The sequence below is a fragment of the Myotis davidii genome, unplaced genomic scaffold, assembly GCF_000327345.1.
Source record: "Myotis davidii unplaced genomic scaffold, ASM32734v1 scaffold134, whole genome shotgun sequence".
Classification (NCBI taxonomy): Eukaryota; Metazoa; Chordata; class Mammalia; order Chiroptera; family Vespertilionidae; genus Myotis; species Myotis davidii.
The window spans coordinates 5,432,969-5,446,433 of record NW_006288853.1 but is presented as its reverse complement, the minus strand read 5'-3'; the positions used below and the strand labels follow the sequence as shown (position 1 = coordinate 5,446,433).

Below are 13,465 nucleotides of genomic sequence, written 5' to 3'. Positions count from 1 at the left end.
AAACAACCTTTCTCGGAGAGGTGACCTTGGTTAAAACACAGCGCCAAGAAGATGAGCAAACATATTAAAAACAGTATGCCATATACGCCAGGTCCCTTGAAACAGCAAGGATGGACCGGCTCCTGGCACTCAGGCTGACACTCTATCCACTGAGCCAAACCAGTTAGGGCTGTATCAATCTTTTTAAAAAGCATCTTCTAGTTCAATAACTTCTCACCTGCTCCGGGCAAAGATTCCTAGTAATCTCTCTCTTACCTGGAGTGTGGTAGCAATGGGGCAAAAATAAAACCCAGGTAAGAGAAACTTCTGTGTCAATTATTGAAGAAAGATTTAAAAAGAGAGAAAAGTAAAAAAAGACAACTCTAAAGAAACAAAATGAAAAAGTAAAAACAGGTCTAAGAAATTCAATATGCTAGTGTTAATAGGATAGCTAGGACTCACCATCTTTTCACCTGCTTGTATTATAAGACTTTTAGAGGTGTCTATGCTAAAATAGTGATTTTTATCAAACTAGAGGCCCAGTACATGAAATTAGTGCAAGAGTAGGCCTTCCTTTCCCCGGCTGCTGGCACCGGCTTCCCTCTGGCCACTGGCAGGCACCCAGAACCCAGGCTACCCTCCGGCCACTGGCAGGCACCAGAAATCTGGGTTTCCCTCTCAGCCCTGGCTTCGTCCAGAAGGTCATCAGGTCTAATTAGCATATTACCCTTTTATTATTATAGCTGAAGAATAATTTATATAGGAAGAAGAGGGTTGGGTCATTCTTTCAGTTTACCCATTGAAGTACTGTTGTTATGGATAATTATAATAATAATGCCATCCCTGGCCAGTTGCTCAGTGGTTAGTGTCATCCTGCAGACAGATGGGTCACAGCTTTGATTCCCGGTCAAGGGCATGTACCTCGGTTGCAGTTCCCCAGCCCTGAGTAGGAGCAGTTGCTGGAGACAACCAATCGATGTCTCTTTCTCTCTCATGTTGATGTCTCTCTCTCTCTTTCTCTTTTGCCTCCCTTCCACTCTCTCTAGAAATCAATGGAGAAAATATTCTCAGATGAGGATTAAAAATAATAATAATGATAATGCCATACAAAATGGGGCTGAAATTTATTAAATTTTATTTTTGAAAACTTACCTGAGCAATTGCATCCTTGAGTTGATTATATTTCTCTAGGTCAAAACGTGTCTTTTTGGCTCCTTTATGGAAAAATAATAAGTATTGTCTGTCTCTGGCTTCTGGATAAACATACTCCTGCAAAATAAAGGAGAAATTAAATTATTAGTCCTTAGCATACCTTCTTCACAAAGTAATCATTTACATACTGTTGATAAGATTCAACACATATGCATACATATAAAGCAGGGGTGGGGGATGTCTGGCCAAAGCATTCGGGGTGAGTTAATTAAATATCTGGCCCTTGACAGAAAAGTATATGCTGACATGTGTTGTATTCAATATTTAATTGTTTCATAAACATTTCTATTGGGAAACACACACAGAAGAGCACACAAACTAAAAATGTGCATCACAACGAATCATCACATACTGAACATGCTAATCATTACCAGCTTAAAAAAAACAGAACACTGCCAAACAACCCAGAAGCTCCCTTCTGCCCCTTCCCAATTACTAACCCTCCTTCCTCCCAAAGTAATAAATACCTTGACTTTTATGATAATTATTTTCTGGTTTTCCTTATAGCTTCTCCATTTAAGCATCCCCCCCCCCACCCTGAACTCTACAGCTTAGTTTTACCTGTTCTTTGAATTTTATAAAAATGAAGTTAGATAGTGTGTATATGACTACTTTCACTCAATGTTATGTTTATGAGATTCATCTTTTGTATGTAGTTATAGTCTCTTCATTTCTCTTGCCATGTTACATTCTATTGTATGACTACATCACAATTTAGTTATCCATTGGACTATTGATAGACTTTTGAGTTGTTTCTAGGTTCAGGCTATTATGAATAATGCTGCCAAGAACATTTCTGGACTTATCTCTTCTGTTGGGTATATACTTATGAGTAGGAATCCTACATCATAGTTTATGCATATGTTCAAATTTAAGAAGTGATATCAAACAGATTTCTAAAATCATTGTATCAATTATACTCCCATCAGCAAAGTATGAGAGTTCCCATCACTCTACATCCTTGTAAATGCTGGTATTACCAGTTTTTTAAATAGGAATTCTACTGTGTGAGTGCTGAAGTACTACCTCATTTTTTAAAAACAGCTTTACAAAGATATAATTTACATACCATACAATTCACTCATTTAAAGTATAATATTCAATGGTTTTTAGTATATTCACAAAGTTACACCACCATTACTACAATCAATTTTAGAACATTTTCATCATCTCCCAAAGAAGCCCCATACTCTAATAGTTACTTCCTATCTTCCTCAACACCTCCAGTTCTAGGCAACTACTAATCTACTTTCTAACTCTATAGATTTGTATATTCTGGACATTACATATAAATGGAATTATTCAATGTTTAGCCTTTTGTGTCTGGCTTTCTTCAAGGTTCATCCATTTGTATCATGTATCAGTACTACTTCTTTTTATTGCCAAATAATATTCCATTGACTGGATATACCACAATTCATCCATTCATCAATTAATAGACATACAGGTTATTTCTACTTTTTGACTACTATGAATAAGACTGCTATGAACATTCATGTACCAGTTTTTGTGTGCACATTATGTTTTTATTTCTCTTAGAGATATACTAGAGGCCTGATCCATGAAATCTGTGCAAGGGGCTTGGCCCTCACAGCCCTAGCTTCATCCAGAAGGATGCCCGGAAGGATGTCCGGTCTAATTAGCATATTATGCTTTTATTATTATAGATATTATAGATATGGATCCTTTATTCGATATATGTACTGCAAAGATCTCCTCCCAGTCTGTTCACCCTCTTTATGGTGTGCTTTAATAACAGACATTTTTAATTTTATCATTCTTATCTTTATGGTTATCATTTTTTATTCTACTTAAGAAATAATTTCCTTTCCACAGTAATTGAAATATTCTTCTATATTATCTTCCAGGAGCTTTATTTATTGTGCTACTTTTCATATTTAGATCTACAATCCATCTGGAACTAATTTTGTTTACAGTATAAGGATGGGGTCGGTTCATTTTTAATACAGATATTCAATTATCCTTGCACCATTTATCAAAAAAGACTTTCCTTTCTTTGCAGTGCCATCTTTTTAAAATCAAAAGTTCATTTATGCTGTTTTCTACATTCTCTCTTCTATCCCTTTGTACTATTTGTCTATCATTGTTCCACTATCTTAATTACTATAACTTAATTGTTATAACTAAAGCTATATAGTCTTCCACATCTGATAAAACAAATTGATTTACCTAGTTTTGCTTCAAGTGTTTCCTGGCTTTTCTTGGTCTTACATTACCATATATATATTTTAGAAGCAGCTTATTCAAATATCTTCCCCCATCCGCAAATCTGTTGCGTTTGACTGGGATTGCACTGAATCAAATAGATCAGTTTGGATAGAACTGATTGACATTTCTGTAATACTTACTTTTCTAGTCTGTGAACATGCTATATTATTCCATTAAGTCTTCTTTAATTTTGTGTTTCTACTGCATAGAGGTCTTTGCATAATTAATTTCCTGGTATTTTTAAGTTGCATCTTTTATAAAGTTTCATTTTCTAACTGTTGCTGGCATATAGTAAAGCAACTGATTTATGTATATTGACCTTGTATCCAGTAACCTTGTGAAACTCACTTAAGGATTCTAACCAATTATCTTTAGAGGGGGGTCCCTCAGCCCAGGCTATGCCCTCTTGCAGTCTGGGACCCCTCGGAGGATGTCCACCTGCTGGCTTAGGCCCGCTCCCTGGGGGATCGGGCCCAAGCTGGCAGTCAGACATACCTCTGGCAGCCCGGCAACCCTTGAGGGATGATACACTTACCACCAGGGAGCAGACCTAAGCTGCAGTCGAACATCCTTAGTGCTGCTGAGGAGGCAGGAGAGGCTCCTGCTACCACCACTGTGCTGGCAGCCATCAGCCTGGCTTGTGGGTGAGCAGAGCTCCCCCTGTGGGAGTGCACTGACCACCAGGGGACAGCTCCTGCATTGAGCATCTGCCCTCTGGTGGTCAGTGTGTGTCATAGTGACCAGTCATTCCCAGTCCTTCTGCTGTTAGGGTCAATTTGCATATTACCTTTTTATTATATAGGATAGAGGCCTGGTGCACGGGTGGGGCGTGGCTGGTTTTCCCTGAAGGGTGTCCCAGATCAGGGTGGGGGTCCCGCTGGGGTGCCTGGCCAGCCTGGGTGAGGGGCTGATGGCTGTTTTCAGGCTGGCTACAGCCCCTTTAGGGGGGGGGGTCCCCATTGGGGTGCCTGGCCAGTGTGGGTGAGGGGCTGAGGGCTGTTTTCAGGCTGGCCAAGATCCCTGGCGACGGAAGCTCCCAGCCTCTCCTTTTTTCTTTTATTCTGGGATTTATTTACCTTCTGTAATTGAAACTTTGTAGCCTTGAGTGGAGCTTAGAGCCGGCCAGGCCGGGCAGGAAGCTTGGCTTCCTCCACTGCCAGGGGCAATCCAAGCCTCCTGCTTGCTCCAGCTCCGTTGCCAAGGCCGGTTGAAAGCAGATATCTGTGGTTTATTTATCTTCTATAATTGAAACTTTGTTGCCTTGAGTGGAGCTCAGAGCCAGCCATGGCAGCCGGGAAGCTTGGCTTCCTCCATCACTGTGGCAACCAAGCCTCCTGCTTGCTCCAGCTCTGTGGCTGCCGGCTGCCATCTTGGTTGGGTTAATTTGCATATAGTCACTCTGGTGTGGCTTAAGGTGTAGCGAAGGTGCAGTCAACTTGCATGTTTGTCTTTTATTAGTGTAGATATTTTTGTATTTTTTAAATGTATAAATCTATTAATCATATCAGTTTTCTTTCTTTCCAATCTTTACAGCCTTTCTTTTTCTTGACTTCTCTGCTCAGGGATGATTTGTTCACTTCTGCCTAGAACTTGTGAGCATTAGCATTCTGGAATGACAAGAATTCTAGGACTACTTCAATCTAATTTTGGGATTGAAATGATTGAAGATGAGCTACAGTCTCTGAGAGAACCTACTTTAGTGATCCCTGGACACCAATTTCTATGGCTTTGATCCTTTAGATCAGGAGTGGGGAACCTTTATTCTGCCAAGGGCCATTTGGATATTTATAACATCACTTGCAGGCCATACAAAATAATCAACTTAAAAATTAGCCTGCTATATTTGGTCAAACGGTTAATTAACTCATCCCCATGCCTTGGAGGACCAGACCAAATGATTTCTCGGGCCTTATATGGCCTGAGGGCCAGATGTTTCCCACCCCTGTTTTAAATTATCAAAGATGGCTCAGCTTCTTGGCCTCTCAGCTTTACCATCCTTAATTAATGTAAATCTCCAGAGGAATAAGCAAACCTAGTATCAGGTTCACTTTCCAGCATTCTACTTCTTCAGGTCCTTGCCTGGTAATTGTTTCTATCTTGTTGGCTCTCCCATGTCCACCACAGTCAGATGCATTTTACATTTTGCCTGCTTATTTTAATTTTTCCTAATGGGAGTCTGATTACCTAGTATGCCATACTAGAAGTAGAAGTAAATATTCAATTATTGATGATGACAGATAATAGATAAATATTAACTGAAGGGATAACTGTTGGATTAAAAACTTGAGGGAAAGCCCTTTACTTTCATCTAAGTTGCAGTTACTAGGTTACTTACCTATCTTCGCTTAGAATGTAACTATATACACAAACTTAAATTTATTCAATTTTATTCTTTGCTCCCTCTTTTGGGCAACAAGCATTTACTAAGCAACTATGTACTAGACTATATTTTAGAAATCTGATGATTTGATAATTAGTGAGAAGAGATGCAGACAGCTTGGGAAGAAATTCATAGAGGAAGATGGTTGATAACACAGGGAACACAAACAATAAACCAGAGTAAGATACTAGAAGTAGGGGTGGAGAGTGGGGCTAAAAACAGGTAGAGGAGCTAGCCCTGAACAGGGAAATGATACCTCTTATTTGAGCTTAAAGGAAATAGGATGACAGTAAATACAAATATTGTTAAACATACAAATTTAGGAATTAGAAAGCTTATATTTGTTATCTGAATTTCTTATAAGTAGGAGGTAAGGTTAAGGGTGACATGGGGAGTTTAATGTAAAGTCTTAGAATAAATACTGTGGGAGTATTGGGGAAGAAAATCTAAGCAGTGGCCTATTGCACACTATTTATGATTTTTCTCTAGCCATGTGCAGTAGTCTGGATATAGGATAAATGGCTAAGGTTAGGAATTTATAGAGTACCTATGGTGGAAAGACAATGGGGTAAGGATTGTTAAATACTAAGAAGAGAAGGGCAATATGACCTAAGTTTGATAGAAAAGAAAGCAACACATGAGGAAGGTGATAGTAAAAAATTAAGAGCGAGAGCTATCAGAAGCCTAAAGATCTGGACGAAGTCAAAGGAGAAAGTGAGTGAACTAAAGGGCTAGAAAGAAAATAAATTGCGGTCAGAAGTTGGTATATAAGTAAGGCAGTTCAAGGAAAGAAGGTACTGAACAATCATTGAAGTGGTTTGCTAGAGTAGAATATAAATGACAGTTGTTGAAATAGAGATAACAAGGGTATTAAAAGCTACTTTTCTTTTTTCATTATTGTCCCCCTAACTAGCCTTTTTAGGTATTTTTTTTCCTGATTACCCTCATTCCCAAAAAGGTTTAATACCACGAATACACTGTATATTTATTGATATATTATAAACATCTAAGATGTTTTACTCTTCAAGAACCAATTTTCTTCCCCTTGGAGGCAATATCCCCTTTGATGGGCACCCTGGCTGGGTAGTTCAGTTAGTTAGAGTGTTGTCCTGACAAGCTAAGATTGTGGGTTCAATTCCCAGTTAGGGCATATATAAGAATCAACCAATGACTGCATAAATAAGTGGAACAACAAGTTGATGTTTCTCTCTCTTTCCCCTCTCCCTCTCCCTCTCGCTTCAAAATAAAGAAAGAAAATGCAGAGTGTTAGATGGGCAATCCACATGCATGCTGAAGTAGCTCGAATGGCAATTCTTATGTAGTCAGGCTTCTTTTTTCCATAACAGAAATGGAGACTCAGGTTTCACTGAAATATTAGTCAGTAAAATTCAATATTCCACTTGATTTTATGAATTAAAGGAGCTTATCATTTTATAAAGATTCTTGTGAACTTAACATACTATTGGAATACATTTAGGTGGCTAACAAATGCAGCATCTCATTGTAACAAGAGTTTAAAAGAATTTAAATGATGTTGAACAAACATTTTGCTTCATGGACGTTAACTGTGAATATGGATATTTAACTTGAGAATCTATATTTTATTTGGTCAAGTTTTCTTAGTCACAAATGACAAGGTTATTTACTACTGCTATTTTGCAATTTGCCACTTGGGGGCAGCAAAAATGCTTTGGAATCACAGAAGTACTAGTATAGCATTTAACTAGTATGGCAGATAGGCTATTAAAGATATAAGCACAGTGTTAGGCAATAAAAATTGAAAAAACTAAATGCCAAGCCTCAAAAGATATCATAGTCTAGTAGGAGGGAAAAGACATTGTACATGAACAATTATAATACAAGATAGCACAGGATGAGTGAAATGAGAGGCACAATGTGCTTATAGGAATTCTGAAGAATTTGAAGTTGGCTGTAGGTCAAAGGTTCATGAAAGATAGGCAGTTAAGTAGATCTTGAAATATGACAGGTAGAGATCAACAGAGAGAACTTTTTCAGTTGATAGAATGTGTGAAGTAAGGAATGAGGGTTTAAACAACTCGGTATTTGCGGGGAAATAAAGAATATAATTTGATTTTTTTAGAACACAGACATACACAGCGGGGTTGATAGACATTTGGAAAAGACAGAAAACAACAGCAAAGGCAATAGCAGGCTAAGGGGTCTGGACTTCAATCAATAAACACATAAAAAGAACCCATTAAAGGGGTATGTATCTAAAGGGGAGAGAGAGAGAAAAGGGAAGAGGGAAGATGAGTGAGGGGAGAGGGAAAGACCCACACATAGACAGATAGACATATGCAAGTCCTGTCCAGAGCTGTGATTAGATACATTTTTCTGGCTGTTCAGTTCTGTTCAAGAGTGAGTAGTATGAGCCAGACATGGAAGGTGCTGGAGACACTGAGTGAACAATGGCAGACATGAACGGTTTACCATCTCTCTTCTCTACAGACAAGTTTAGGAGGACAAAAGGCTAAATAATACTCTTGGGCTTTCATTTTTCTACACATAAACAGGCCCATGACCACTGTTCTAACAACAACAGAAGAAAAATGCCAATAGTTTATAGCAGCCATTAAAAATATAAGATAAACAATTCTTAGCTTTTTTCTGCTTCCTAAGGAAATAGAGACATGTCTCAGCTATTTCAAATGTTTCTTTTTTATTAAGGGGGGTTGGATCTGTGGTGGTATCACATATATAATAAGTGATAATAAATCCCTCATACTTCCTTAAGTGACACTATAAATTTCCAAGTTCCAAAAAAAAAAATCAAAAAAATCACTGGCAACAAAAATTAGTTCTAGCTACTGATATTTACTTACGGAGTGACAATTAGCTATTTATTAAGGAGACAGTGTTATTAATAATTAATGACTATTTCATTGGCTTCATAAGAAAATAAAGTATTGCAGGTTGAATTTGAAGTAAGTACAGTTATTTAATGAGAGAAAATATGAAATGAGCTTCTGTTATTTCAAAGAAAAAAATTCCACCAATTCAAACAGTGTCTTTAATAGCTACTGATAAGTAATAAATGAGCGTTGGTTGATAAAGAATAGACCCAAGAGTATAAAATGATTAGATATCTAATTTTTGCCTCTCTTCCATGAAGTTAAAACAGTAACAAAAAACCCCACGTATTCGCTTAACATACTGAAAAGTAGCCCAGAGTTTAGTTTAACTATTTCAAAGTATTTTTTTGTATTGATTTCAGAGAGGGAAAAAGAGATAGAAACATCAATAATGAGAATCACTGATCAACTGCCTCCTGCACGCCTCACACTGGGGATCGAGCCCGAAACCTGGGCATGTGCCCTGATTGAGAATCGAACCAGGAATTGAACCGTCATAGGTCGACATTCAACCACTGAACCACGCTGGCTGGGCTAGTTTAACTGTTTGTTTAGGTATCACCAATTCTTTATTCCAAGAATTTAACAAAAACCAAAAGCTTGGGACTACTCCATCTGACCATTAATTACACAGTACATAAAAGGTCAACCAACTTAGCTGAACAAGTTATCTTACTACTGGCGACTCTTCTCACTTGTCCTCTTATTCTATAACTTACTGTAATATAGTTTTCCGAATTTAATGGTTTATATGGCTCTTTTTATAGTCTGTGAGCTTCATGATGGCAGAAGCCATATCTTATATCTGTCTCTTTAGCATCTAAAATAGTGCCTGATTCCCTGCTGATGTGGCTCAGTGGTTGAGCACCAACTCATGAACCAAGAGGTCGCTGGTTCAATTCCTATCAGGGCACATGCCCGGGTTATGGGCTTGATCCCCAGTAGGGGTATGTAGGAGGCAGCCAATCGATGATGTTTCTATCTCTCTATCCTACTCCCCCTCTCTCAAAATATATATATACTAGAGGCCCGTTGCATGAAGATTCGTGCAATAGGCCTTCTTTCCCCTGGCTGCCAGCACGAGTTTTCCTCTGGCACCCGGGACCCAGACCTTCACTCTGGCCACTGCCTTCCATCTCCGCTCTAGACACAGTCTTCGTTGAGGCTGGAGCCTTCAGTCTTTGCTCCTCACTCCAGCCGGAGTCTTCAGTCTCTGACCAGAGCTGCTCCTGTAGCTCTTTCCACCCCCCACCCTCCCCCTCATAGCTTGATCGCTGCTTCACCTGCAGACCTTGCCAACGGGCTCCTGGGTCCCAGGGGACCACCTTGCCTGTGGCCTGGCTTTCTGGCAGCTCCTGGGGTTGCACACAGGGGCCTGGATGGCAGTTCCTGGTGTCCCACCCTGCCTGCAGTATGCAAATTAGCCATCTTTGTTGGTGGTTAATTTGCATATCGTGCTGATCAGCCAATGGCGATGGTAGTGAAGGTACGGTTAATTACCATGTTTGTCTATTATTAGATAGGACTAGAGGCCCAGGGCACGAATTCGTGCACAGATGGGGTCCAGCCGGCCCACCCTGATTGGGGCCAATCGGAGCCAGCTGGCTGGGGGGAGGGGACGCAGGAGGTTAGCTAGCCGGCCCTGCCCCCGATTGGGCCAGTGGAGGGCTGCAGTGCATGTCACAGTGACCGGTTGTTCCTATCATTCTGGTTGTTCCAGTTGCTTGGCTTTTATGTATATACATTAGAAGCCCAGTGCACAGATTCATGCACTGGTGGGGTTCCTCGGCCTAGCCTGTGGGGATCAGGGTGAAACCAGCTCTTCAACATCCCCTGAGGGGTCCGGATTGTGAGAGGGCACAGGCCAGGCTGAGGGACCCCACTGGTGCATGATTGGGGCTGGGAAGGGAGCACAGGGAGAGCTCCAGGGTGTGTCCGGCCCATCTCGCCCAGTCCCGATCTGCCCAACCCCAGCAGCAAGCTAACCTACTGGTCGGAGTGTCTGCCCCCTGGTGGTCAATGCATGTCATAGCGACTGGTCAAATGGTTGGACACTTAGCATATTAGGCTTTTATTATATAGGATGTATACATGTAATAAAAAAAAACTTTAAAAAATAAAATAGTGCCTGATACATAATTGGCATGCATGTGCACCTACGTGTGTGTGTGTGTGTGTGTGTGTTTGTGTGTGTGTGTGTAAAGGATAAATGAGTACTTAAAGGGAACTGGCCTTAGAAAGAATATGAGATCCCAGCTGGTATGGCTTAGTGGTTAAGCGTTGACCTATGAACCAAGAGGTCACGGTTCAATTCCTGTCAGGGCACATGCCCGGTTGTGAGCTCAATCTTTAGTAGGGGGTGTGAAGGAGGCAGCTGATCAATGATTCTCATCATTGATGTTTCTATCTCTCTCTTCTTCTCCCTTCCTCTCTGAAATCAATGAAAACGTATTTAAAAACAAAAACAAAAAAGAAAGAATATGAGAGAAAAGAGAACTACTTTGACAACCAAAACTTCATTACTATCTCATAAAAAGTTACTTGGAGAAGAATTCTTACCTGGCGTGTTATTACAAAATATGCATACATTGCCATGGCACTTCCATAAGTGATGAAATAGGTGACAGGCTCCATAATGTCCCAGGAGTATTCCCACCAGGTAAGCCGGGCCAAAATGCCAAACTGTGTGGCCATGTAAGCAAGTCCACCCCATAGCACCAAAGTGGTCCTCTTCTCAGCTTTTCTGCTAATCTCAATTCGTACCTATGGGGCACACATAATCGATCAATCGTAAAGCACTTTGACATAGAATTATTATAAAACTCTTATTTAAACTGTTCTATGTTCACTAAAGAAACAGGACTCATAATCAAGATACAAGTTAGTCTCAGTTCTATTAAATATAGTTTGTCTTCCTAAATAGTTCTCACTGAATAACATATTTAAAAGGAGTAATATTTATTTAGGACACTGTGTTTAATGTTTCATCCTAGAAGTGGCTGAAAATATGGAGAACTACAGGAGTGAATAAGTTAATTTCAACAGTTCTTCATCCAACTACAAGTTTATTTTCTTTAAGAAGAGGGAAATGAAAGCATGCAAATGTTCTCTCACTGTTACATATAAAATTTAATCTATGATCAGTTTTTACTCAAAGGGTTTACTAGGGAGTTGCCAGACCAGCACAGGGAGTCAGAACATGGACTCTGGATTTGGGCCGGAAGAGCTTAAGCCGTCATTGCAAATCACCAGTAACTTCAGTATTGAGTTGCTCTGAGGATTAACAGAATGCAGGTAAAATACTTACCATAATTCCTGGTAGACAGTAAATATACAGTATAGGATGATAATTACTTTATTATAGTTGACACATTAAAAATGCTTTACGTTTTGAAAATACCAAATTTAAAACTCGTCCCTCTTGACAACAGTTTCTTAAATTTAGTTTAACACAACTTTCTTGTTTTTAATCTTTATTGTTGAAAGTATTTACATGTTTCCCCTTCTCTCCCATTAACCCTTATATCACAGCTTTCTAATGGTCTTAAGTTCAATGAGAACAACCTTGAGATATGTGTTATTTTTAAAGAAATCAGAAAAAGCACAATATAAAGAGTATTTGTTCTCTTTGTTAATCTCTTATAATCTAATTTCTTAAAATGAAAATACTTGCATCATCAAAAAATAAGAATGACATGTTAATTCTAGAATACTCAGAAAGTGTAAAAAATCAATCACAATCCTACTGCTCTATTGGCATATCTTTCTCTACATATGTATGTATTTAAAATACATAAATATATATAACTATGAGCATAATACATTTAAAACTTGGATCACAGTATGTACTAATATGCTTATTTTTATAATTTCCTTTCCATAAAACATATGAATAGTTTTGTATAGTATATTAGGTCTACACAATCATGCTAAACAGCTGTAGAATATTCTATATACTTCTTAACTTGATTAAAATCATTACCCACTCTCCTCAAAACCTTTCTTCATCAGCAGTTATTCCAATCTTTGTTGTAAAGGTGGTAAATCTGGGTAAGGGCAGACATTCAGACCTCAAAGCTTCAAGTCCATTATCAAGGCTCCAAACTATTTAAGTCTTTTCTTAGCTTTGATTGGAACTTTTTTATGGCTCAGTCCTAAAAACTAGTGGACTAGTTTGATTGACACAGCTTAATTACATAAAAAAGCAAACTTAAAGTGGAGGTAAAAAAAGCAAACATATATTCTTTGAAAAAAATATCAGTGAAGAGAAAAGTCTGAGGTTTGAATTTGTACCTTTTCCAGGGGCGCCAATTGCTCTTTGAGATCCTCTAATCTTTCGATAAGCTCCCTCTCCTTGCTTAGCTGGTACTGCTCGATGCACAGTGTAGTGTATAGCTGCTGGACTAGTGTTTTTACATCGTTCAGCGTTGCTGCATTTTCATGGCTTAAGAGGTCTGGAAGGAAAAGGTTACTTTTTAAAAAATGTATGCCTTACGTGGAGAGTTCTATTCCTGGGGCCATTAGACAACGAGAACAAGGCAGATTCATCCACAATAGGGATCTCACTTTCAGTGTGAAACTGAAGGAAAGCAATATTTCTTTTTTTTAAAAAAGGAGGTATCTACAAATCATAGAAAGTATATTCATATTTGGGCAACTTAAAAATTTTGAAACCAACATTCACCATTATATTTTTAGAAGTTTACATGCTACATATGAGGCTACAAAGAATAATAATAATCTTCATTAGATAAAAATAAAAAATGAAGACAGTATGTTAAACAAGAAGAGC

At 38.9% G+C, this 13,465-nt stretch overlaps 1 protein-coding gene across 1 annotated transcript in view; it reads right to left on the bottom strand.

Moving 5' to 3' along the window:
* The window catches only part of MCU (mitochondrial calcium uniporter), a 78,694-nt gene that overhangs the window by 3,312 nt on the left and 61,917 nt on the right, over positions 1-13,465 (bottom strand). Inside the window, exons 6-8 of the mRNA XM_006761021.1 lie at positions 12,967-13,127; positions 11,233-11,436; positions 1,132-1,248 (exon numbers count right to left, since the gene is read on the bottom strand). Coding sequence (XP_006761084.1) covers positions 1,132-1,248; positions 11,233-11,436; positions 12,967-13,127 — 482 coding nt within the window. The remainder of the gene's footprint in view (positions 1-1,131; positions 1,249-11,232; positions 11,437-12,966; positions 13,128-13,465) is intronic.